This window comes from Coturnix japonica, chromosome 2 (assembly GCF_001577835.2).
Source record: "Coturnix japonica isolate 7356 chromosome 2, Coturnix japonica 2.1, whole genome shotgun sequence".
In the NCBI taxonomy this organism is placed as follows: Eukaryota; Metazoa; Chordata; class Aves; order Galliformes; family Phasianidae; genus Coturnix; species Coturnix japonica.
Genome location: NC_029517.1, coordinates 29,721,551 through 29,746,844, shown reverse-complemented (window position 1 = coordinate 29,746,844; position 25,294 = coordinate 29,721,551). Strand labels below are relative to the sequence as shown.

General features: G+C 38.7%; 1 protein-coding gene across 1 annotated transcript in view; it reads left to right on the top strand.

Moving 5' to 3' along the window:
* Window positions 1-1,437: 1,437 nt before the first annotated feature.
* SKAP2 (src kinase associated phosphoprotein 2) overlaps window positions 1,438-25,294 on the top strand; it is a 106,598-nt gene continuing 82,741 nt past the window's right edge. The window contains exons 1-4 of the mRNA XM_015853838.2: window positions 1,438-1,643; window positions 10,493-10,598; window positions 12,782-12,807; window positions 22,106-22,210. Of these exons, the coding sequence (XP_015709324.1) occupies window positions 1,598-1,643; window positions 10,493-10,598; window positions 12,782-12,807; window positions 22,106-22,210 (283 nt within the window). The 5' untranslated portion in view covers window positions 1,438-1,597. The remainder of the gene's footprint in view (window positions 1,644-10,492; window positions 10,599-12,781; window positions 12,808-22,105; window positions 22,211-25,294) is intronic.

Genomic DNA, 25,294 nt, shown 5'->3' with positions numbered 1-25,294 from the left:
CTGCCTGTTTTCATAGCTCTCCTCACAAGGGAGGACAATAAACCTGTGTGCATTCCCTGTGGCTCTGCTACCCAAACATCAAGAATCCCTGGTCTATGAGCTTGATTAGGCAAGACAGTAGGTCTGGTTTAGATGAGGTATAAGCTGTGGAATTCTCAGAAAACAGGCTGAAATGGCTGTGAAGCCAGACGTGTTTCAATGAAGGAGTCTGTTTTGAATTATGCTTCCTATTAGCGGTAGATTTAAAAATTAGGGAACTAAGAGTAAACCTGGAACTTAACAAGGCTTAAAATAGACCTGAGTCACAAATCTTACTGTGTGATGGGCTGGTCTTCATTGCAACAAGGAGGTCTTTAAGGAAAAACATAAGTAGGAAAAAACCCCATAGTGACTAGAGTATGGGGGATGGAAAATAGTGAAGTTATTCTTCTCATTTTCATTTCTGGAACCCCAGGAAAACTAGGAGAGTGGTTAGGCCCTGGAACAGGCTGCCCAGGGAGGTTGTGGATGCCCCATCCTTGGAGGTGTTGAAGACCAGGCTGGACGGGGCCCTGGGCAACCTGATCTAGTAAAGGTGTATGTTTGGTGGCCCTGCCAGGCAGGGGGGTTGGAACTACATGATCCTTGAGGTCCCTTCCAACCCGGGTCATTCTGTGATTCTGTGATTCTGTGAAAGCTCATACAAATGGTAAACATATGGAATAAATTATCAGGAAAAGTGATCTGAAAACAAAGACTACAACAGAGTTCAGGTGACACCTCTGACTTATTTCTGGAACAGAAATGGATGGAGCCATAAAGTCAACATAAGAAAGCAGGATTAAGATTAACCTGGAAAAGGGAAAGCAAATTAAACTGGAAGCCATTTTCTTGTTCCTTGTGGCAGCTTCCCAAGTTTGCACGTATGAAATGTGTAATTTAACATAAGCTTGAGGAGCCCTTGTTGCCAACTAAGGGAAATTAATCAAGCATTCTTGAAATAGATGAGTAGTGGGCACTTATATAGACATGTAAGGCAAGATGTAGGTAAGAAGCCAGACTCACATTTGAAATGAGTTGTGCTATATAATCTTTTAACTATATTATTTTAAATGTGAGAGCTCAGGAGAACCATACAACCCAACACCATGCCTACAGCACAGATTTCTGTGGGCACCAGCCGAAGTAAGGAACTGTTTAACATCAGCCTGGTACAGCTGCACTGCCAGCTGGGATTAATACAGGTCTATTGGTGCTAAGGAGACGTTTTACTTCCGTGTTTCGGTCGCTAAGCGTCACATTTGGTTTTGGCACCAGGGGAGGGTCCGCACCGCGTCATCACGCAGCGTGGCGGGGCGTTGCAATGGGGGGCTGTAAACACGGGGATGGCGGAGGCGCAGGCGCCGCTGTGGGGGGCGGTGCGAGGCGGGGGGAGAAGCCCCGCTCCCCCGGTACGAAGCCCCGCCTCGTAGTGTGATACACCGCCTCTTCGCTCCTTGCCCCGCCCCGGGGGCTCTAGGCCGCGCCGTTGCGGCCGTGGGGCGGGGTTGCCGCTTCCTCCCCGGCGGGGCCGAGGCCGGGGCACGGCCCAGGCGAGGTGCACCCGGCGGCCGCAGGGATGCACGGCGCCGCTATCCCCGACGATGTCCGCGGGCTCTTGGCGGGTACGGTGGGCGGTAGGAGGGCAGGGAGGAGGGAGGGCTTCCCGGGAGGCGGGCGGTGGGGGGCGGGCCGTGACTGCACGGTGCGCTGCCCTCGGCGCGTGGTAAGACCCGCTCCGTGCTCCTCGTTCTCCACGGGCGGCATCGTCTTCCTTCCGGGCTGCCGCTGTGGTCGCTGCCCGGGGCCGGAGTGATGCGGAAGGCCGGGCTGCCGCTCGCTAAACGCCTCGTTCGGTGCCTGTCACCAACAGCGGGTGCGGTGTCGCTCGCTCAGCCCGGTCGGTAGAAGAGCCGCTATTTACGCTGCCTCCCTCGAGGAGCTCTCGCTGGTAGTGCCTTAGGAGGAGCTCCGAAGGCTTCAGAATTCCCCCGTGGTCGGGAGAATTTCTCTCTTGAGAACTTCTCCTTTTGGCTCAGGAACTTGCACAGTTCTGTCAAAGCCATTCAAGTTAACCGTGCTTCTGAAAAGCTTGTCTCTAGGAGTGCTCAGCTACGAGGCAGGGCATCCGCTGGAACCTGATGCAACTGCTTGCCTTTGGGCACAGTTCAGTTCTTAAACCTGTTGGTGGTAAGAGTTAGCACTGAACTGCTTTGCTCTTATCTTGCCTTGAAAGTACCTCTGCCAGCTCTCATGAAGGGCTGTAGTAACCACTGACCATAAGTATGTTACTTGGAGATCATGTTCTTTCTATAGCAAAACCAACATGAAATACCACTGGAAGAAAAGGAGAGCTTCTGCTGACTTATTAATTAGGAACCCAGCCTGCCATAATAGCAATGAAAGTTTAGCCTTAGTGGCTTCTACCCAGCCCTTGTTGTTTCCATAGTGTTACTGTATTTGCAACTTCTGGGTCATGTGAAGTTTTCATCAAGCTACTTTCACTTGGTGAAGTTACTTGCAGAAACTTCTGGAGGAGGGTGGTATCGTGCAGCTCATAACTACATGGTAACTCCAAACTGCAGCTTGTCTCTGCTGTACACCTGGCCATTTGCTCAGCTTCATCCAGTCCACTGTAGAAAGAGCAATATGGAAGCTGGTGTTCCAAAGTGAAGGTGGCAACGCCTGCTTTCACTCAAGAGGGGGGTGGGCATAAACTTGTCGCAATCAATGGCCCAGGTTATAGATAGGTATCACATGATTGTGCAGTCTTTTTCATTATTACAGTATCATAAACACTACGTAATAAGTACCTATAACTGTAACAGTATTTTTCACTTAGTTTACATTCACGTGTGATTTTGTTTTGGGACTCAATGCAAATCAGAAACCTAATGGAGCGGAGATAGTGGGGGGTGAATGATTCTTTGTAACTTTAAATCCTTACTTGTGGAATTATCAGTGGGAAACAAATGTAAGGATACCTGTGGTTATGCAGTGTAAAAATTCAATAATCCTTTTCTGTTTTCAAAGAATAAATGTGTACTTTATACAGTTAGTGTGTTAGCTTCTCTTGGTGTTTTTTAATGTTATGAGAAAAGCTGCATGGAAGTTAGAAATTAGAGTAGTTCAGTCTCTATGAGCAGTACATTCCTGGATACACTTAGGTTCTGGTAATCCTTAATTGTACAGTGCCCTGCTTCTTTTAGCCCAAACTATTAATGTACTGAAGATTTATGGTAATGGAGGAAGGAAGAGAGCTGTGTAATATCTTTACTATTCATTAAGCAACTCTTGTACAATACAGAGTCTGCAGTGAATAGATACTCATTTCTACATGCTCTTCTTCAAGCATGCTTCTTAATGTGTTATTTTAATGGCTCACGGGTATTGATTCAACACCTCTTTGAGATGAGTGAATATTGTTTTCCCGTCGCTAAAATTAGTGTAATAAACAAGATGTGATCTGAGGTCACAGAAATAATCAATGGTGGAACAGAAGCGAAATTGAAATTCACCTGCCTCCATGCTGCCCTGGCTTCTCTAGAAAGTAACACCAGTCAGATGTCTCTATCCAGTGGCCATTACAAGTGCCTGGCACTTCTTCATATCATATTCTATCAACATGCAGTTAGTGCCTAGTGCCATGCACCCTCTTGTAGCCCAATGTTCACATGGCAGCAAGGCAGCGGCAGATTTAAAATCTCATGAATATTGTACTGTTTCTCAGCCTTTTTAGCCATTTTTTCCAGCTGCCACAGCAAGTGGAGGTGGTGATCATATGGATTTCTTTATCCCTGCTTAGCCTTGATTGATTGTTGGAGTAGTGTCCCCCCCATGCTGAACAAGTAGGGGTCCTACTGGAAAACATGCTAAGTGCTCCTGGAGTTAAACATGGCGATAATGGGAATAAACACACCAGGGGATGAATTAGAGTGGCACAGGAGGCTTTTTGACTTGTGAGTTCTTTACTTTGAACCCAAACAATATTATATCTTTAATGCAAAAACAAATTCTGTCACACGTGCTGGCAGGGTCACTGTGGCTGCGTTTCAGTGGTGCTGAAATGTTCCAGGCAGAAGCACAGCTTGAGCTCAGAGCTAACCACATCACTTGGAAAAGAAGGAAGCTGTTTCTGTGAAGTTGAAGGGGGAAGGTCAGTGAGGCAATGGGCTTTTATTGCAGAGGTTGTTGGGGTTTCACAATCCTGACCTCTTCTCCGGCTTGCTTAGGTAGCAGGAGAGGAAACACTGAGGGCAGAATCAGGATCCTCTGGTCATGGGTTGAAGGGTGAGGGGAAAAAAGCCAACTGCAAATTGACTATCTCCTGCTTTACACCTGGGAGGTGTGAGGTAGTGTGTGTGATCTCATTCCCTTCCATGTCTATGTACCTTCTAGATGATGTCCAAGCCTTTGAAAAGGCGCCCTCAGTTGTTTGTATGTTCAGGATCTTACTGTTGGTGTTTGGCAGTATCTTTGATATTGTTATGATCTTTGTATATACTTATAGCATTTACATCTTTTCCTTCAATCTTTGTAATATCTATAACTATACTACGGGTTTTTCTTTCAGTTCACCTTTCACATTCCACAGCATTTCTAGTTTTAGTCTTCTGTTTTCATATACTAAAAGTTTTAAAGATTTATTTATTTATTTTTTAACTCAGGAAAATGGAACAAAATTCTTTAGCCCATATAGAGCTGGGATATAAGGTTCCATGTCCATTGTTTTTCTTGTTTTACAAAAAAATCCCCCAACATCTGAAAGCTGAACAGAAACCTCTTCTTGCCTTAGGGACTGTTTCCACCCAGACATCGTTCAGTTTTTAAAAAGATGTAGTCTGGATTGCCTTATTTCACTGTGATTTCTTTAAATGTGAGCTCATACTCATATATTTTTTACCTGCTTGTTTAGTGACATCCTGAAAACAGAATGTAGAACAGGGCAAGGTGAGAGAGCTATGAGATGGTGGATCCAGTGCATAACTTGATAAGGTTTACTTATGCTTACCTTTTGTTATTGTGCACTGCACCAGTTCTGCTTACCCTTGATGCCCAGAAGCAACTAACAGTCCTTTTTGACCTCCTTGTCAGCTGTTGCTAGACTTGCTCCTTATGCTCCCATGGTAAGAACGATCACCTAGGTACTCTGTAGCTCTTCTTCATTGTCTGACTTCATCTTTAAAAGGACAGTCTTGTTTAAAACTTGTCTGTTCTATGGTTTAAAGTATCCTCTCACGTTTCTTTGGCTTTGGTCAATGCCTGTTCTTGCTGAAGAATCTGACTTTGTGGGATAAACCAGGGTGGTTATAGCAGACATCTAAGTAGACGGGTATTTACAGCTCTGGTAATGTATTTGTATTCGAATAGTAATGGAATAAGAATAGAAACCTAGAGGTGAAAAACTGCACAGAGGCATTCCTGGTAAGAAATAACCTCCAGTGATTTGAAACATAGTTCAATTGTCTCTGACATAAATTTGAGAGTAAGTGTCATATATGGGTGATAAAAATGGCACAGGCTATTTTTTATATACTCATTATTCACTTAGTTTGTCTTTTTCAATTAACGTGGAGTCTATCTTTCTCATCTGACTGGGTTTACGTTTCTTTCGTAATCATATGTCAACAAACCACAAAAGATGCAGCATAATGTAGCGTACAGTGTAAATCTTCAGGTTAATCCTTAACATTTTTTATTGTAGTTCATTTGGAATCACTTTGTAACTTGATCATGATTTGTACTGGTGTAGTTTATTCAGGATAATCTTAATGTGTTACAGCTTGGTATTTTCTCACCTCTTTAATGGAGAGAGATGATGTTCAACTGTTTGGTCAGTGAGATTATAGTCACTGATGACAATTTTATTCAACTTCTTTTTAGGAGCTATCTTGTTTTTACTTTTATGTTTACTTCATTTGGGGAGTCTTAGCAGCTTAGGTGTTCTTCTGCTTTCTAAATCACTAGCAGAAATTATTGAGCGTCAGTGTTTTTTCAATGTATTCACCATTTGTGACAACAAGGCGAGGTAGCTTTTGGAGATCAAATGTGCAACAGTTTCCGATGGTGTTCCTTTCCAGGACTTCGTGCTACAATGGATCAATGTGATTATTTTTAAGCATCCTGGAGTCTGTCACTTTTATTCTACATCTGTTTCTATATTGCGTATGTATATATCTATTTATATTTATTTATAACTATTTTAGCAAGCTCCGGAGAGAGATGTTTAAGTAGTTGGGAGGAAAGTAGGAGAGAGCAAAAGGAAGATCCTCAAATGTTTCTTGCTTCCCAAGAAGCCAGATTTATGCACAGGGGCACAGGCAGTTACAGGTATTGCTTGATAATTTGTCTCCGGGCATACTCTATATTGATGACTTGTACAGGAAGCTTGAAATCTGATGAATTAATTGCTTTCTAATGCTAGGCTCTGTGAAGCAGGAAGATAAGTGGCAGTCTGTTTGATGTTGCTTGCATCTGAGAAGTGTGTGCACACAAATGTGCCTAGCTTGCAGCTACCTTTAGGGATAACTGTCCTGCCTTCCAAAATACCCTGGCTTGTGGCCAGCTCCTGTCTCTTCCCATCCTGAACATGGAGTAGAGGGATTAGAGGAGGCTGGTGGCTCTGTGCATTGTTCTGCTGACCCACTGTTGCCTCCTGGTGTGACTGGGAGTGCATCTGCCAGGTGACCCCATGCAGCTGTCCCTCATCACATAGCAGATGTATGTCTAGCCCTGAACCATGAGGACTTGTTAGCACCAGGTCACCTAAAGGCGCATGTGCATTCCCTGCCATGTGTGTGGAAACACATCTGTCATATAGTTATCTGTCAGTGGTATGAGCTCATCAGGTGGTGAAGGGATGACTCACATTCTGGTAATGTAATGCACAATGTTTTGGTTATCTGCAGAAGGTGGAGGGGAAGGGGAGACCCAGGCCGTGGTCTATGAGAGCCTATTTAGCCTACCTTGATACAAAGGTTCTGTGCTAAGGATGTATGTTTGTTAACTGCAACTGATGTTCTGCATTAAGGATGGTAAACAACATCATTTATGATTAGTGCTCTTAAATGCAGTGCTTGCATTGGGCTAAAAGTCCACAGTGTTCTTGAGAAGATGTCTGATTTCTGCCTTTCTTAAGGGAAATAGCCCTAGAGACTTGAAACTTGGAAAACTTGTAGTGTTGTCGGTTTATAATCATTGAAGCAAGGAGAAGCAGAAAATTGTTTAATAATGGAAACAAAAACAGTCTGAAGCCTTTTCCTCTTTAAGAGGAATGCAGGTGAAAACAAGATGAAGATGTTGGTTGTATGAAGTCGCCATTGAGCCTTGAACTACATGAGGCAGTTGAAGAGCACAAAGCTTTGCTGTTGTGTGACTTCTCATTTGTTTGCATTGGCAGAGCACTCTGTGAGTGGATCTTTTCAATTGGATCTTTCAGTTCTGTATCTGCTTCATTTCTGTAGGCAAATAATTTCTCTGGGGTGTGGTTCAGACAGAGTTGAAATAACGAGCTTTCAGAAACAGAGCATTAAGTACTTATTTCAGGCTGTTTTACATGCAGGCTTAAAAACTAAGAAATGTTGAACAGGTTTCAGGATGTATTTCTCTTTCTCTCTATCTGTCATACCCAAGTCCAGAGTTCTGTTCTTATTCTAAGGTAAACTGCTTTGAGGAATGCTGGAGGCATTAAGAGAACACTCCTTTATGTAAAGCCAGTGATTAAGAATTCTCCGAAAGCTGGGACTGTTTCTCATATACTCAGGGAGGAGTACAGGTGGTGAGGTAATAATCACAACTTGGATTTTCTTGCTTTTTGTCCAGAGGAGCTTACAATAAGTGACTCATCTAATGTGCATCTGGCACATCAGGAATGGATTTACAGTGCTAGATTAGGAGATGGCTTTAGCAAGATGTGAATCATAAGCTATGCTTATGCCTTCTCTGAACACAGGTAGGTGACAGCATTCCATGGTGAGTGTGGTGTATTCTGTCTGGGGCCACCTAAACTTGTTTTGAACTTGTTTTGCAGCCTCACAGGACAGGGAAGTCACTGGCATCCCAAGGATGTCTTATCTGTAAATGCTGCTGCTTAGAGACGAACTTGTGAGGAGCTTGTGCATGCTTGCTGTCTTTCTGTCCATCTCCCTCTCCTCCAACTTACTATCTTCTTTTACTGGAATACAGGAAGATCTACTTTTGCCCTGTACCTCTATGGATGACAGTTTTTCAGTATTTCTGCTTTTGAAGTCCAAGCTGTTAAAAAAAGAAAAAAATAAAAAAAAAAAAAAAAGAAAAAAAGAGGTGATGTGATTAGTCCTCAGGATTTAATCTCTGCAGCACATCTAAGCTAGTACTGGTAATTCTTCCTTAGTACAATTAGCCTGGTTTCTCTTCCCTCCTGTGTCCTTTAATTTTCTCAGCATTAGTGGTTATAGAAAGCTCTGACAGTCAGTACCTGAGATGGTTCTCAGCTGGATTTTGAGCTTTTCCATGAAATTGTGAAGCCCACTGAACTTAAATGTAGTCTTCAGAGGCCAAGTTTGGTGATTAGTTTGTGCCTGAAGACTTCTGTGTGAGCATTGCTCCTTATGTATAAATCCAAGTAATTGCTCTAAACTTTTACATGCTGTTGCTAAAATAGAACTTAGAAGCAGCTGTCAGATTTTTGAAATAAATACATAAAAGTGTGAAGGAACCAATATTTAATCAGAATGTCCCTTCCAGAGAGAAAGGTTGGTCTGTACTGAAAAATCTTGTTGGGTTTCACTGAACAAAAACTCTCAGTAGTTTTGGTTTCTACTCTCAGTAGCAAGAAGTATCAGGACTTTTGACCTAAGGTGGGTTTTGTGGCTGGCCAGGGTTTTGTGTCTGTATGGGCCATTACTTGATCCCTTGGAATTTATGAAGATGTGTAGATTTTCTGTGTGTTAGGACAAAATGTTTCCATGTATGCTTGGCTTACAGCATAGAGGCTGCTGGGGGATGAGTCTGGACAATTCATTAATATGAACTCCAAATGCCTTTCCTTCTGGCCTTTTCAGAAGCAGTGTCAGTTCTATGAGTTTTTCTTTTGTCTTTGGATCTGCTTTGGAAAATGTGCTGGGGAAACCTCTCCTTCTGTCTTGCAGGGAGTGGGAACACACTGTTATTCAGAACTGTGAGAACTTATTAAAAAAAGAAGTTATTGCCACATCTTGTGGACAGTGAGTCTATCTAAGTAGTAATACTGTGGTAAATTATTTATAAAGTGTGAAATCTTTGTAATGGCTGTGCTAGTGTTTTCAAAGAGTAACTTTTAACTTTCATGCAACTTGAAAGGAAAGGGATGACTTGTTTCTGTTGCTCTCTATAGAGAGACAAAAGCAGGCAATTCAAGCTGACTTAATGTTTTTAAAATGTGATTTGTTGAGTGTGAACATTTGAACGCTTAATTGTTTTTGTATTCCTATTGTGAAACATCTCATCTGCCTTGAGAAGTTACAGAACTAAAATAGAACTAGCTGTATCTGCTTGCATGTACACAGATTATGCCAAAGTGTGTATGTGTGGGAAGTGTCTCTGTGGAGGTGTTTGTGACTTACATTTGTTTCTACTTCTTGAATGAATAGGCGTTAACCATGCAGCTGAGAAGATGAAATTAACAAGCAACTTTTTTGCTGTAGTAGTAGTTCTGCTTTTCAGTTTTCTGGGTAGCCATACCTTGACTGGTACCCACATGAAGTTATTACAGTAAATATGGGCAATTATTTTTCTAACCAAGAAAACATACTACTGGAAGACTATATTACAATGAACCACAGTAACTTTAACGGGATACTTTGATTCTACACCCCTATATAGAGTCATCTTCTGCATTAGAATAAAATGAATGCAGTGCGGGTTAAAATTTTGTGATTGAAGTTAAGCACATATATGTCTTGACTATTTCAATATGGTTATTATCATGCTCACTTAATTGTTTGCCAGGTTAAATCTTTGGATATGAACCTTAGTCATGCTAAGGAGCTGAGAGGCAGTGAGATCATTTGGAAATAGTGGAACCAATACGTGACCTATATTAGTGGCTGGGTGGCCATTACTGCTGGAAGAATGAATTGCTCAAACATTTTTGTAGCGTGATCTTCTGAAATAATACGGCAGTAATATGTGCATAAAGGCTATATCCATGTTTTAGCTTTATCCCTTACTTTAGGTGATGGAAAGTAATTGTTGTAGCACTGCAATTTGTTAGGGCTTACTTGGCGTAATTAAGTGAGCAAGAATCAAATGTCACCATAGGATTTGCTGTGCTAAGCATAAGTAGATCAGAGAACAAATTGTATCCCATTTAGAATAGGAAAAGCCTGTTAACTGTGCTGGGTGTAGGCCTGAAAATAATTTTCTTCATTTCTTCATAGTAGTGGCTGGGCAAACTCATTATAACCCTATGTATCCTTACTGAGGTGTGCATCTTTTTCTTCATTTTCTGATTTAGATGTCGACACATTTATTTCCCAAACACTAAAAGGAGAAAATTTGTCCAAGAAAGCAAAGGAAAAAAGGGATATTCTTCTTAAGAAGATAAAAGATGTTAAGGCAAGGTAAGTGAGCATTGTGGGTTTAATATGTTATGAAGTATCTTATGTGTAATGCAGTTTTTTTTAAACAACCTTTTAATAATCACTGGCAATATTATCTGTTTAGGCCCTAGTTTGTCAAATAATCTGTTTGGGTCTGAGTCTTTCTATCTTGATGAATCTTCTAGGATTCAGAAGCATCGGGAACGTAGAGATTTGTCACATTTGAATTGCGGTCAGGGCTCAGAACACTTCAGCAAGCTTATTACTTAGAGTTTACCTTCACCTCTGCTTTGGTGAGATTTGTTAAAATATGGGAAATACAATGTGTAGAAAGTAGGAATGAGCTTCCTTTTGCCATCCTCAGCTAGTGCAAAGCAGCACTATTGGATGCTGAGTTTGCACTACTGCACAGGCTGTTGTTCAGCTCTAGTAGGAAGTTCAAACAAAACTGGAAGCTGTTTGTAAGTGGTTTGTTTCAATGATATTTAGATATTCAAGAACCGTGGCAGACCAAGCAGTGATTTTTTTTTTTGTTTGCTTTGAAATTTAGTATGATTTCATACTCAGTAATTTAACATTAGTAAAAACGATTTGTCTGAAGGGATTTGGCTGTAGTTTATATGCTACACAAATGTTCTTTGCAAAATCTCATTCTTCCAACTAGGAGACTTCAGTACTTGCAGTTCATTTTTGATTGCTGTTCCCTGTGTGTTTTCTTATGAGTTACTCCTGTTGGGTGCCTACTAAGCTATACTTTGTATACTCCTGCATCTGTGGCCACTTGGTTACAGTTTGAAACGCAGCACAACCATCTGGCAAGGGCGTTGTTCTCAGTGTCACACAAACTGTGGGAAGACATGATATGTGCCTCAAAATTTTGTAATTAAAAATTTTTGTGCATTTGATTCGGGCTGTAAATGCTTATGGAAGTACTTTTTTAAATTTTTTTTAAGGGAGCAGGTTTTTGTCTCTGTCTCTCCCTTTGTGCTTTCTCTTGGGATTATTGAGCTGACTGGGACTGTACAGATGAGTTGCAGATATAGCACTGCTGACTTGTTCTATCTTATGACTCAGTCTATTTTTTAATGAGGATGAAGTATCAAAGGTGGGAATCTGCACTTAGGAGCTCAGCTGCCACCGAGTTCTTTCCTGTTTATTTATATGACCCTGTGATTTCATGTCTTATTTTAATTTCTAATTTATCCCTTGTCTCCACTAATAGTACTCAGTCTTACCAGCATTTTGCTGTTCATGCAGGATACAAAATATGTGCATATTGTTATAGTCTTTACATCACACATGTTGCACCGTGCCTAAGTACTGCTGCTACTTGCTATGTGGGATTTCTTAGATTTGGCCTTTTATCTATGTTTGTATTTCTGTCTCTTATCTGTAGAGCGTTCCTTTCTCTCCTAATTCCTTGTAAGCATCCCCTTTCTGACTAGCCTGATAAATGCACCACTGCTTATTGTCCATATAGATGGTCTTGGCAGCTGTGTTTTATTTGCTGGTTGCTTCTGGTGAAACCTTTCACACAAATACATGCTTCTTGAGTTGCCATTTAACATAATTTCGCTGTGATTATTTATCCTTATACACCCAAGTGTATCTTAAGATTGTTTTGTTTCTAAAGAACAGTTCTTCCTCATGGGATGATATTTTCTTAGGCGTTGTGTTGATCTCTTTGTATTTTGAAATGATTTTACATTTAAGCATGCATCAGCTTTTCATTTATGGTTAATTATTAATACTTTCCTTTGGATTTGATAGAATGCTGCAACTAAAACAACGCTTTATATATCTTTTTCTTGCTGACCTACTGTGATATGTTTAGGATAGGCAATAGTGGGTTTTACTTAGGAATTTTTCAAATAATTTCAGAAATCTTTTTAGCAAAAGAGATGCTTTTGTATGCTTAAGTGATAAGATAGCCAAGTAGATGTATACACCTAGAACAGGCTGCCTTATCTGGTTTTGGTTTTGTTTGACTTCCTTAAAATGACTAAGCATTCTCTCTATTCTAAGGTAAAAGGAAGATTAATTTTAAATATAAAAAGCTTAGCCAAGAACAAAGCTATGGAAAAGTGTCAGCACTAAGTTTCAACCACAGAAGTTGCAAAAAGCTAGGAATTGTTTTATACTATTTATATTACTGTGGATTTGCTAGTGCGTATTGCATTATGTCATTTCTTCTTCTTTTGCAGTTACCCTCAAGAATTCCAGGATAAAGGTAAATCTCATACATTTTTTTTCCCCACTCACTGTAGTATATTTTTACTCTGTGACAGACTGTCATACTGGTTTTTAAACACTCAAGCGTTCCTTGCTTGGCTGAGGCTGCTAGCTCCACCTGCTGAGGGAAACAGCAAAGAGCTCCCAAGTTTTAGTTCTTGCTGAGCAATCGCTGGCTGGGTTCGCTTCCTTCCTTAAATGCCTCTGAGAATGCTTAGAAAAGAGTGAAGGTTAGAAAAATACCTCAGAATTTAATATAAATGGAGCTTGTACACCTGATATAACTAGAGCTTAGCATTGCATGTGACTGTGTGATGCAGGTGGTTTTTTTGGTTTTTTTTTTTTCCTCCAGAGAACATACATACAAAGTAATCTGCTTGGGAGATAAAATGTTAACAGAGATAATTTATTTCAACGTCCTTTCTTAACAGTGATTACAAAAGTCTTCAACTCCATAGTGGCATTTCTTTAACCTTTTAATAGGCTCAGCTAGGGGCAATATGATATTGGCTTTCGGTCCTCAGTGAATGGATGTTTTCATAGCGTAGCAGGATCCCAGACCTTTAGTTGGAGAGGAGATAATTTAGTGTGTTGGTAATGAAAACTGAAGTGTGGGTTATCTGTTATCTTCTGGTGGAGTTAAGACAAAGCTGCCCAACTCAGTTCAGAAAAGACTTAGGAGTTTGTTGCTACAGTGTTCTATTTTGTAACTAAACCTGGAAGGGCTCTTATTTCCATGATGCTAATTCTTGAGGTCATGACCTATAGCCTGTGGATGCTGGTATGAGGGTCACAGTATGAGGTCAAAAAAGCCTGTGCGAAGCTCCACATCTTGCACTGGCTGGGGAGCTTTTGGAAATGGGAGGTTCAAATGTGTGGGCTACTTTCTGCCTCCCGATAAAGTGAAAGAATGTAAAGTCATACTCAGGCAAGTAAAGTTATAGCAAGGCACAACAAGTCCATACATCTCTTACTGCTTTTTAAGTCAAGTGATAGAGGTCTGACAGCTCAGCAGAATGAGAAAATGCAACTTCTCAAAGTTTGCCAAGATTTTGTAAATTCAATCTGTGATTCTTGAAAAAGTTGTGTTAATATTGTTGCACCTGAGCAACCTTACAGAAGTTCCTCTCTTCCCCTTTCTGCCCGAAAGAATTAAGGGTGGTAAAATTAAATGTTAATTTTTGAAGAAAATGACTAACATGAAAATAGGTGAATGGTTGTTTAATTGAGGTACACCTGTCTTTTTGGCAAATATTCTTTTCATAAGTTGATAGTCACAGACTTAAATATCTATTAAATGCAAAAATTATCTACAGAGAACAGAGTTGTTTTTTTATAAGTTCAAGAAATTCCTAATGTATTTACTGTCTTAATTGGTAACTGTATTCGGAATTTCTTCTGCAATTCAAAAAATGATTATGGAAGATAAAGTTTTCTTATCTCCAGTAAAATGTGTGATTTAATTGATGTAGTTTGTAATTGTTACCATAAAGATTGCTCTGATTTCTCTGGAAATTGTATTCAGTTTTATTGTTTTTATTAGAGTGTATTTGCTTCCGAAGATGGATATATTGCTGTTTTAATTTAACTTTTATAATGTATCTCTTAGGTTCAGATGCTGTAACTGTGTACAGATGGTGAAGCTGGTAAATGCTGACATTTTAGATTTGCTTTGGTGTTTGTTAATAAAAGGAGAAGACTAAAGTTACATCATTGTTTTCTGCAAACAAGGATAAATTTCTTCAAATTCTTTTGTATTTATGTGCATGGATATGAAAAATTCATGGGAAGTGTGAGCCTGCTCGTATTTGCAAAATATTTGAGGGAGTGTGGTTGAGTGGTATGAATTGTCAGTATAATCTCTGGAGATCAGGAAGTATATACTAAACTTTATTTGGCAGTGTTATTTTTACTTAAGGCTTGTGCAAATTAAGCATGACTCATATAGGTGTAGAACAAAGTGCTCATCGCACGGAGGTGAGCAATTGGATTCTGTGCCAGCTACTGGAGTAACAAAGCAGTGACAGCAGCTGAATAAGGTCAACTTCTGTGCACATTCCATACCTATTTGCACACCTTCATGTTGGAAAAATGGAGATTAGAAGATTTAAAACTGAGATGGCTGGTTATCTTCTCATTTCTTCCCTGCTTCCAGAGAAAGAAGAAATACTCTCAGAATATAAAGTGAAAAAGGAATGGTGGTGGAAGAAGAAATGGGGTCACTGTTCTGAAAGGAAATATGAAGGGGGGAAAAAAGAAAACAACTTGCTACCATGCACATTTAAAACTGATATTTGCTGTTCGTTGTAGCAACTTACTCCATTTCTTAATGCACATAAGTCTTTTTTTGTAGTTGAAAGGAAGGGTGAGGAACAATTCCTACCGTGTAGTATCATCACCTTGTATTAATTATCATATACTGGCTGTCTCCAAGAGTTCTGTGGGTTGTGATCTGTCATAATTCCAGTGTCATCCAGAAGATTGTTTTGATGGCTGAAAGAAGTGGACTAACATTTTCTCAATTCTTCTATTTCCTGTAAAATATTATGAAATGGGACTCTGGTCTCTCAAACTACAGCTCTATCAGCTTGTAAGCTGTTCCAAAAATAAGCTCTGTGGACATTGGCTTGTCACACCACTTTCGTTCATTATTACTTCCACTTATTAGTTCCACTGTCTTTGCACATAGTTTGTCCAAGGCATTGTATATGAGCTCTTGTTGTATGGGCTTTTTCCACTAACATACAGAATCTCACCTTCAGAAAGATAAGGCTAGAATAGTTAAAATAAAAATTAGGAGAGTAAAAGTAGAAATGGAAGAGCCTGGGAGTAAGTAGAACAAGGCTTGTTAGAACTGAAATCCTCTTGTGTATTTCAGCCTTTAAGAAAGGGCATCTACTTCTTTACAACCAAATTGACAAAATAGAGCACTTTCTTGCATCCCCTTAAAAGTAAGCTTTTTTCTTTGTTTCTGCCTGTTTGATAAAGTAAACTAGCAAATACATCTTCAGTACCCAAATACTGAAAAGAGAGAAGCTCTTTATGGGATGTGGATGCATGTGAAAATATAAGATGTTAAATTAATAGCACAGAAAAATAGATAACATATCAGAAAATTCAATGTTGATGTTTACAGTTAAGCAGAATGCTCATTTGCATTTTCAGTTTCTTCTCATGACCAATTGTGTTGGTATCCAAAACACAAATATTTCAACATTTCAATATTTTATTCTTAGGTTAAGGAACTTACTTGAAGCTTCTTTTACCCAAGTGCATTTTTTTTCTTTTTGAATGTGAAGTATGTGACTCTTCACCTAAGCACTTTAAGCAAAAGCAAAAAGCCACATTGCTTTGAAGATGACCTGTTCTCTATCTTAGAGGTGAGAAGGGATGTGGAAACTGAGACAATTTTCAATGGAATTGGATTCAATTTTAGTAAGACTGAAATTCCACTAAGGGTATAGAAATCTGGGCTTTGTCAAAGATTCTGAGTTAATACAGTTTTTGACATTTCTCTGTTTTGAGATTAATTGTATCAATACCACGGCTGCCAAAATGTTTAGTTAAAAGAACCTTGTTTTCAGTTTATGCTAAAAATAGTGCTGATGTTGGCAGAAGCACTCTGAGCCCTAGAAGCTGTACTCATGTTTGAAGTTCACTTGCCATCTGTTCTTTACATTTATTTTAGTAACATATATATTTTTAATCACTTTACACACACACACACACACACTCAAAGATTCTGTTTGAAGTGAGACACCAAAAGCGCTAGCCAAATCCAGTCATAATATGGCAATTTGCAGAACAAGTTTCCCCCATAAAGCTTGTGGTGCACCTCATATCTGATCTGCAGCACATGACTTTGGCAGTATTTATACAGAGAAGTATGATCTGACATTTGCTGAATTACTGCTTTTGGGTCTGATTAAGGTCTACCCCTTCATTCTGTTTTACTTTAATGGAAGTTAAACAGTTAAACTTATGCCTCTAGAGCATCAGTGGTGCTCTGCGTGTGATTGTGGAGCACCTTTAGGAAGCCTTTAAATGATTCAGATGCCTTTGTGGCTCCTGGCAGGGCAGTGGGTGTCTATAAGCTGAAACACCTGCTCCTGGAAGACAGGCAAGTTGAGATAGTAGTGCTGTATACAGAGGCTTTGCATTTTCTGTTTTATGTGGAAGTGATCATTCCATTTCCGATGCTACACTGTTTCAGGAAATAGCAGCAACATTTTAGGAGTCATTTTGGAATAGAGAAAGGGAAGCAGTAGCTGATGGTGATCAGAGCAGCAGTGGATAAGAGTTCTGTATTTTAACACAGTTGAGTTTTTCAGTCGGGAGCATAAATATATCATTAGTAGCTAACCATAAATGGGAAGGAGATGGCTTAGTTGCTATGCAGTCCTTTGAGGATCACCATGATGTATTTCTAGAGAGACCATCAGATGCAGTAAAAATGTGTCAAATATCCCTTTATCCTGGAAGTCTGGAGTGTCTCACGTTAGGCAGGTCACTGCATTGTCCCTTTCAGCTACATGCAGCTGTTATCTGGGAAGTGTCCACGCCAAGTGCAATTTCCAGCAGCACAAGGAACATCCTCCAGTGCAGCATAGAATGGTCTTATCCTGATGTGCATCATCAGAAGGACAGGCAGACTCACTGGGTACTCAGCAAGTAAAACTTGTATTGCTTTTATTTTATTTTTTGGCTTGGTGTGTATTTGCTGAGAAAGCTAAGGCTGTTCCAGTATTGTTTAGCTGCTAGAAGATTCCTACTTCACCTTTACAAAAGAAACCATTAAAAACTTAGTAACATCAGAATCTAGAAGACAAGAATGAGCGTCAGAGCAGATTGCATAGCAAAGCATACATTGAGAGAGTGTCTGTCACTGGTCATCTTGGGTAGAGATGGTAGCATCCTAAAAAAAAAATAATAAAAATCAGCTTCAGTTATCAAAGGGCAGAAGTAGGGTGATGCCAATTTGAAAGCAACTTTGTCCAGTTATTTTTGTACAAACCTGTGTAAGTGAGAACCTTGCCTTTATTTTTGTGGTGGCTGCATGTGCCCCTTTGCTCAGCGGGCTCTTACTGAAGCAGAGGTTGGACAGAAGGCAGTTATCGCAGTCTGCTGTGATGCGGGAGCTCTCAAATTGGCAGGAAGCAGGATGTTTTGACCTCCATGTCTCTTTATTTTCATGAGTTGCTTTACTTGAGCAATTTCTATGCATCACTCTATATGAACTCTTTAGAAATAAAATGAGCTTTTAGTGATCTGAGAAACCTCTAATGAGCGAGAATGTCTTTCATAGGCATTGGCTGAAGCATCCTGTTTGCCTTTCTTAGATTTAGCGGCTTAAGTAGTATCTTTAAGGCTTACTGTCATCAGACTATTGCAGATGAAAATGAATTCCAGAGGGCTGTTTTTTTTAACTGAATCCTTCTTAAATAATATGGTCCTGCTCATTATGTTCAGCTTGTACCAACTGAACCTGTTGGAAATCTTCTGAATAGGAAACAGGGACAAAAGGGCAGCCCTTGTTACAATTAGGAATTTTGCCCTATTCTACAGGCTTAATGTGGTATAACTTACCCTTTGGTGTACATTGTGTCCTAAATTAAGGAGCAGTAATTGAAAAGGTAGCATTTACAAGGAAAGACATTGTGTGGGGTTTTTTTGTTGTTGTCCTTTTTTACAGGTAGCATAAAACATTGATTTTGCTGTCAAACCTGTAGGAGGTTAGTTTAAATTGCAGAATCTAGAGAATAAGATCAGTTTGCATACATATTTTAGTTATTATTGTAACTATTAATTATCTACTGTTAATTAAACTTTTTTCAAGTTCCAGATAAGTCATATAGTATTCTGCGGAAACAAGAAACTATATTAATGAGCATCAGCTCCTTAATTATCCTTGTGACTACATAACAGGGACACGTTCATGTCATTTCTTTGTGCAATAACTTTTGCAAAGAAGTATTTTTAAACTGATCATTAATTTTATGACCACAGAAATGAGATGCAAAATTTATGCTGTTGTCATTGGCACAAGTTCAAGGCACTACTGACATTATGTGTGATTGTAATGGAATGGCTGCCAACTAATGAGTCTATAGACATTTCATTTGAGCATGCTTTGCTTTTAGAAGTCTGATTAGGCAGTAATGCTTTCAATTACGCCAGCAAATTGCATTGGATACATTTACCTGATGCCCATTGTTGCTTTGTAGTTTGGTTTTCTATTACATAAATGCAAGTTGAATGCTTTTCTTTAATTTATTGGTGCTTTTGGGGTGTATTTTTAGGTACTTGGCACCTGAAGAGAGGAGTAGTGGCTTGTGCTGCTCAACACTGACTCCTCTGACTGCTTAAGGAGTAGCACTGATGGTTTCAAATGCAATTCTATCTAGCCTTCTTTAAGAGGTGAGGTATAAACTGCAGTGCAGCACCTTGATGGAGGAGAATGTGGAGAAAAGGCAGAGATTACTCTTGAGTGGAAATGCAGGGGAGCCCACAAAATCAGCAGGAAGCCTTTCTGTAAACTGTCAGGACCAATATCCTTGTGTATCGATAGCATACACTGTTAAGTTGTCTTTTAACCCTGCCAAAACACAGAGCTGATAGTAGCCTCTAGTCATTGTTTCACGTGAGCACAAAAGCGCTGTGAAACGCTGCCTGTTAAAGCTGCAGAGCACGTTGAGTCAGCTTTCCATCAGCACGACTGCAGCTCATGATAGATGAGTTAAGGGTTGCGTTTCAGTGCATAATACAGACTTGAAACACTTCTGTTTAATCTAAAACAAAAAATGAAAGTTTTGAGCTTAATTTAGTCCTGCATGGCTATAGGTTACTTGTGATTCTTTTAGTGCCTGTTCTCCATGTTTTTGACACACAAAAACTTGGGGTACCTAAATATAGTTCTGCATGACGTGGGATCTGTGTATTTATACTGATTATCTTTCTCATCTTTTTTCATTGTCTTCAAAGTCTTCAAGCCTTAGTTTACATTTTAACATCTAGTGAATGCTTTTATGGTCTTAAACTCTGTAAAATCATTTTGTGTAATATCTTTTTTCTTCACAGTAATTCTTGTGTTGTTTGAGGATTATTTTGAATTTGAATGCTATAGACTTGGGTATTTGTTTTATTATGAATCTGCATTTAATGCACACCTGATTTTTGTTCTCTCAGATACAGTATATACATGGGAATATACACGGGGTGGTCAAAATATGTATGTTTATATTAAAAAGCTTGTTTTTTCTCTAGATCGTCTGGGGATTGTATGAATGCAAAGCACAAAGGTTCACTGACTGCGGAACCCTTACCATAATTAGAAAGTGCAAATAATGTATCCTGGTGGAAGAATGGGCTAAATATGCACCTTGCACAAAAAAATCACAACTTCTCTAGAAGAATACATTGCTGAGAGGGGTAAAACCCTATTGAAATGATTCCTTTCTGTGTGTATTTCCCTTTAAGTCATCCAGAATTCAGATATAGTGAGGTGTGCTCTTACTGTGCAAACTGTGGCTTTTGACTGCTTGAGTTACCTATTTTGTAAAGTGTGTACATTTAATATGTGTATGTATGCACAGAGAATGAGAGGCAACTGGTCTCTTGCTTGTAAGGGTGGAAGATGATCACGCAGGTTGTAAATACGGCATAATCTTGTTCTGTTCACATGTTGTCTGCTCTGTGGCTTTCTGTTTGGATGAAGTAGTGAATCCTGGAGAAGGATAATTTTTTTCTGATTGGTTTGACAGGTGTGATGAAATGCAAATATTTTGATCAGATTAACACGGTAGCTGGAGTGCTACTGGAAGTTGGCTGTGTCAAAAATAGATTGGAATCAGGTTCAGATTGTAAGCAGTAGTTGTATGACACTGGGGCTTGAGAGGAAACCTTGCCCAGAAAAGTATGCTAGATGAATAAAAAGAAAATCCTATTTGATGTTTAGCAATTTTGGGCTACAAAAATGCTAGTAAAATAAAAAAAATCTGAAAAGAAAATGTTGCTTTTATTTTATTTTTACTACGAACTGGGTATAGACTGAGTTTTCCGTGATTTTACATTTTAAAATAGAAAATAAAGGAATAAAACTCTCAGCCATAGCTAGACAGCCCAACTGGTTTCTATGAATGCAGAGAATAATTTCACTGTGCATGAGGGTTTATCTGGGAGTTTATAAAGTAGCAGTGTGATACAGTGCTCCAAAAGAGAATATATGAATAGAGATGCATGTCCGGAGAGCTCTGGAAAGCTTTTGCATGTGAATATACCAAAAGGAAGTGTTTGAGCAATTTTTCTTTATGTACTTTTTAAGAAAATGGAGGGCTATTTGATCTGTTGGAGCATCAGAGTTATGATTTTGGTTTGATGACTGTGTCAGCTGTAATTATTGGATATTATTTTCCAAGGCTGTTCCTTTAACAACAAAATCATGTGGTTCAGGTTGTGGTATCTTCTTAATTTTCATTTTTTCCCCCTATAATTTCCAGTGTTTTTTTTTTCCCCATGTGCTTCTTTGCCTAGTTGCTATGAAAACAAAAACCAAGCTTAGAAAATATACTGCATTTCAGGAGGGTAAAATTAAATTTAGACTTATTAAGCAAAAACCTCAACTGTAGCTATTTCTCTTTATTTCCCAACATTTAATACGCTCTGGTCAGCATCGTGCCCAGTTCATCTAATAACGCAACTTCTGTTTGTTTATATTGTGGTAGGGCTCTCAGTTGTTTGAGAAATTCATCTCTAGAGTGCTGCATTGAGGCACCCCTTTAGACTTGGTACTCCCAGAAGGTGATCCCGTTTTTAGCTTCATGGGAGGAATACAGCACACTCTATGTTTGCAGAGTGCCCCTAATTATGATGAAGAAAAGGGAAAGTGGGCAGAGAGCGACAAAGTGTTGCCAGTAGTTGGGTGGGCTTCTGGAAGGAAGTTGCTGCAGATCCCAGATCCTGTCTACGCTTACAGACTGTCTTCCTGACAGTGTTTGTTCTTGCCCACCTCTTTGCTGTGTTTTCTTCTGGGAATAGGTTCATTATAGGACAGTGTCTAAGAAAACCACTCCAACAAAATGCACTTGACCAATTAGCGTGTGGCTCCAGAAAAGCAGCTTTGAAGTACAAGGTGCATGAGGAATGGACACTTTTGAGTTTGAAATATTAGTTAATATCCTACTTAACAATGAGATTCAATTATTCAGCTATAATGAAAATAGTTGCATTTAGATTCCGTGTTTGCATGATAGTCTATATTAGCTAGTAAAGTGTATTTGTTTTTTTTCTTGACTTTACAGATTTGGAAGATGAGGAAGAGTCAGAGAGCTCCTTTTCTTCACCTCCTGACAGTGCCTCAATAGCATCTGACCGATGTGATAGAGAGGATGAAGCACATTCTGATGGTATGTGTCACTGTTTATCTTAGAATGTACTAGATTTGCCAGTTTGCTACAAACTCGTGTAATGGGAGCCTCGTGATGAGAATGTTAGTGTTGGAAATCAGATAAACAGATAAGCATCACAGCTGGTCAGCTTTCCTACCTTTACACGAACCTTTAAAGGAACAGAAGAGCTCTCTCTAGTGGTCCTAGAGCATAGTGAAGCTGTCAAAATGCGCATGTTTTTTTTCAAACCCATGCTTTCTCGTAACAAAACATCTTCTGTAGATGCGTATGTTTTTATAGAGAGATCAGTGGCTAAAGCAGTGTGAATATTTGTACTAACAAATTGTTTGTTAATTCAACATTATCAGATTCTTGCTTAATTTTATTGGGCTACTTAATGGCTTACTGTATTATTTATCGTATAAATAATGAAACAGTTTATGTGATTGATATTTTTCTGCAAACTCCATGCAGAATAGGTTCATAAAATATTAAATTAATTATTCCTGCAATGTTTCCTTGCATTAAGATAGTCTTTTGTAGAATGTTTTTGTTGTATGCATTTTAAATTTGAGTTTGCATAAAAAAAGGAAAATCTAGGATCCATAGCTGTTTTCCATGTTGTTTTGGTTTGTATTCATTAAATTTAATGCTAAATGTTGCTGTTTTGAAGACATGAACGATTGAATATTTCAATAGCTAACAAGCTTGCTTTAGCATAGTGTCCATATTTTTGAGGTTCATTTATTGTATAAATAATATTAAAAACCTTCTATGGATAATACAAGGCAATAAATTAAGTATATGTACAAATAAATTAACGATGTATATTAATTTGCGGCACTGGAAGTTAGACTTGCTAGTGAATGATGTTTCCTGACATGATATGATGATCAAACTGTGCAGCTCATTCTCGAAATACAATTGCTGAATGAAAATATGCTTCCCGCAACATAGCACTCCACATTTTATGTTATCCAGATTATTCCCTTTGGAAACATAAATTGCTTTTATGAGGTATAAAATTATGTCTATTGCAGAACAGGGATAAGTCAAGTACATGCATAAGTGATAAACCTTCTAACCACTGATTCAGAATAACGCAGGTTTTTTTTTTATATTCAGAACTCTGTAAAACGTGTAGCAATAATAATCACACTTTTTTTATATTGAGCTTGTTGAGTTTCAGCAATGTGACCTTCTACTAATATATATATATATATTTATACATATATAAGCAAGCCTTTTTTGCTTTCTTGTTGAAATGTAATTATCAGTCAAATTGAATATGGCTTTTAGAAAAGCCAAGCTAATTTTCCAAACTACAGATGAATGCAACTTTCCATTTATTTATTTTTGCTTACAAACATAATCTCAACATTATTTCTAATTGTAACTTAATAACATGGTACTGATTGCATAAAGGGTTTCTGACAAAATTGTATGGCTGTTTAATAGGAGATATGATTATATATTTATTTCAAAACAAGTTAATCAAGAAAGAAGTGATAACGTTCATAAAACTAAACAAATAGCTTAAGAATGCTGATACCAGAGTATACAAATTACTACACAATTTTGTTCAGACGAATAATTAATTTTTAGCTCATTTTGGAAATTGTAATTATGAGACTAAGTCTGGTACCCACCCATTGGTATCTTCGCTCATCCGTTCACGTTTTGGGTAGAAATATGGTGGGTATGATTCTGTTACATATGTTGTTCTTTCTACATTTTGGGATAAATTCTCCTTAGTTAACTAGTGGAAGCTCTGCATGAGGGAAATGTGGCAAATTTTGGTCTGTAAATACTTACATTTATTTTAAGATTTTTTTTTTTTTTCCTTTTTTCCCCCTCTTTGAATGTTCAATGTGCCATTTTAAGAGTGTCTTGATTTTAACATACGTAGACGATCATTCAAATATAGTGACTTTGTATGAAAATCCACGTTAGGAGAATCTTATAGGAGGTGAATTGATCCTCAGAGATGCAATTTTGTTTCAGTTTTCATAGGCATGATTGGGTTTGTTGAAGTTTAATACTGTATTTTTATTTTTTAGCAGTATGCTAATGCTCAATACTTAAGCCTAGTGAAGCACCTGGATCCATAGGGCAGACATTTGGTCTTATGCAGTGCATAGGTGTAAAACCTCATTTCTGTATAATCAAGGCTCTCAGCATTAACAGAGGGGCCTAACTGTGGGTAACCAAATGGAGAAGCATCCTTTATTTGAGTGTATCTGTATTACTTTATATAAACCTTTGAAGCATATTTGCTGTTTGAAAAACAAAAAGGTATATGTGTGTATTTTTACCCTTATGTATTTGAATTGAAGACTTCAAGATTTGCATGACTTCTGGAAGCATCACTACTTGGCTTTGCTGTGTTACTGTCTTACTGTCAAAATATGATTTGTGAAGGCACCCGCTTGGTAACAGATAAAGAATTAGTGTATTACGTGTATGTTACAGTCATCGTAAAATCCCGGAGTTTTTGTGTGACCTTTGTCTAATGGTGTATTAATTACACGAGAGATAATCCATTTAACAATAAGTATGGGATAACTAAATTAGCACAGGTCACCTAAAGGCCTTTTGTCAAATCTGATTGTTATGTTGTCCTTTTGACTTTTACCTTATGGTAGGCACTAACAAAGTATCTAAACTTTGATGGATTATAAACTCTAAACATGATATGTATTTTTCATAATGCTAATGTAATTTTCTAGGTACTGAAAAGGTCAAACCCACACGTCTCTGTGTGCATTCTAAGTCTGTCTTTCCTTTTAATATTTCTTTTTCTCTGTTCCTCTGGTTCAAAAGTTCACTCCGTTCCCAAATGGCCACCTAATTTTCCAGTTATTCCCTCAAGCCATATGTGTTTTGGTTTCTTTATGGTTTATTAGGTACTGTAGGAAAGTAGCATAAGTTATATCTTCTAATGAAATTCAAGCACACTTCAGTGATGCTTTGACTTGATTGCTGGCAGCAATTAAATCACAACGAAGGAGAATGATGCATAGGCTTACATGTCCAGACACCCTACAGAAATTGGAAGAGGGATAAAACACAACAAAACCCCAAATAAAATAACAAACCCAA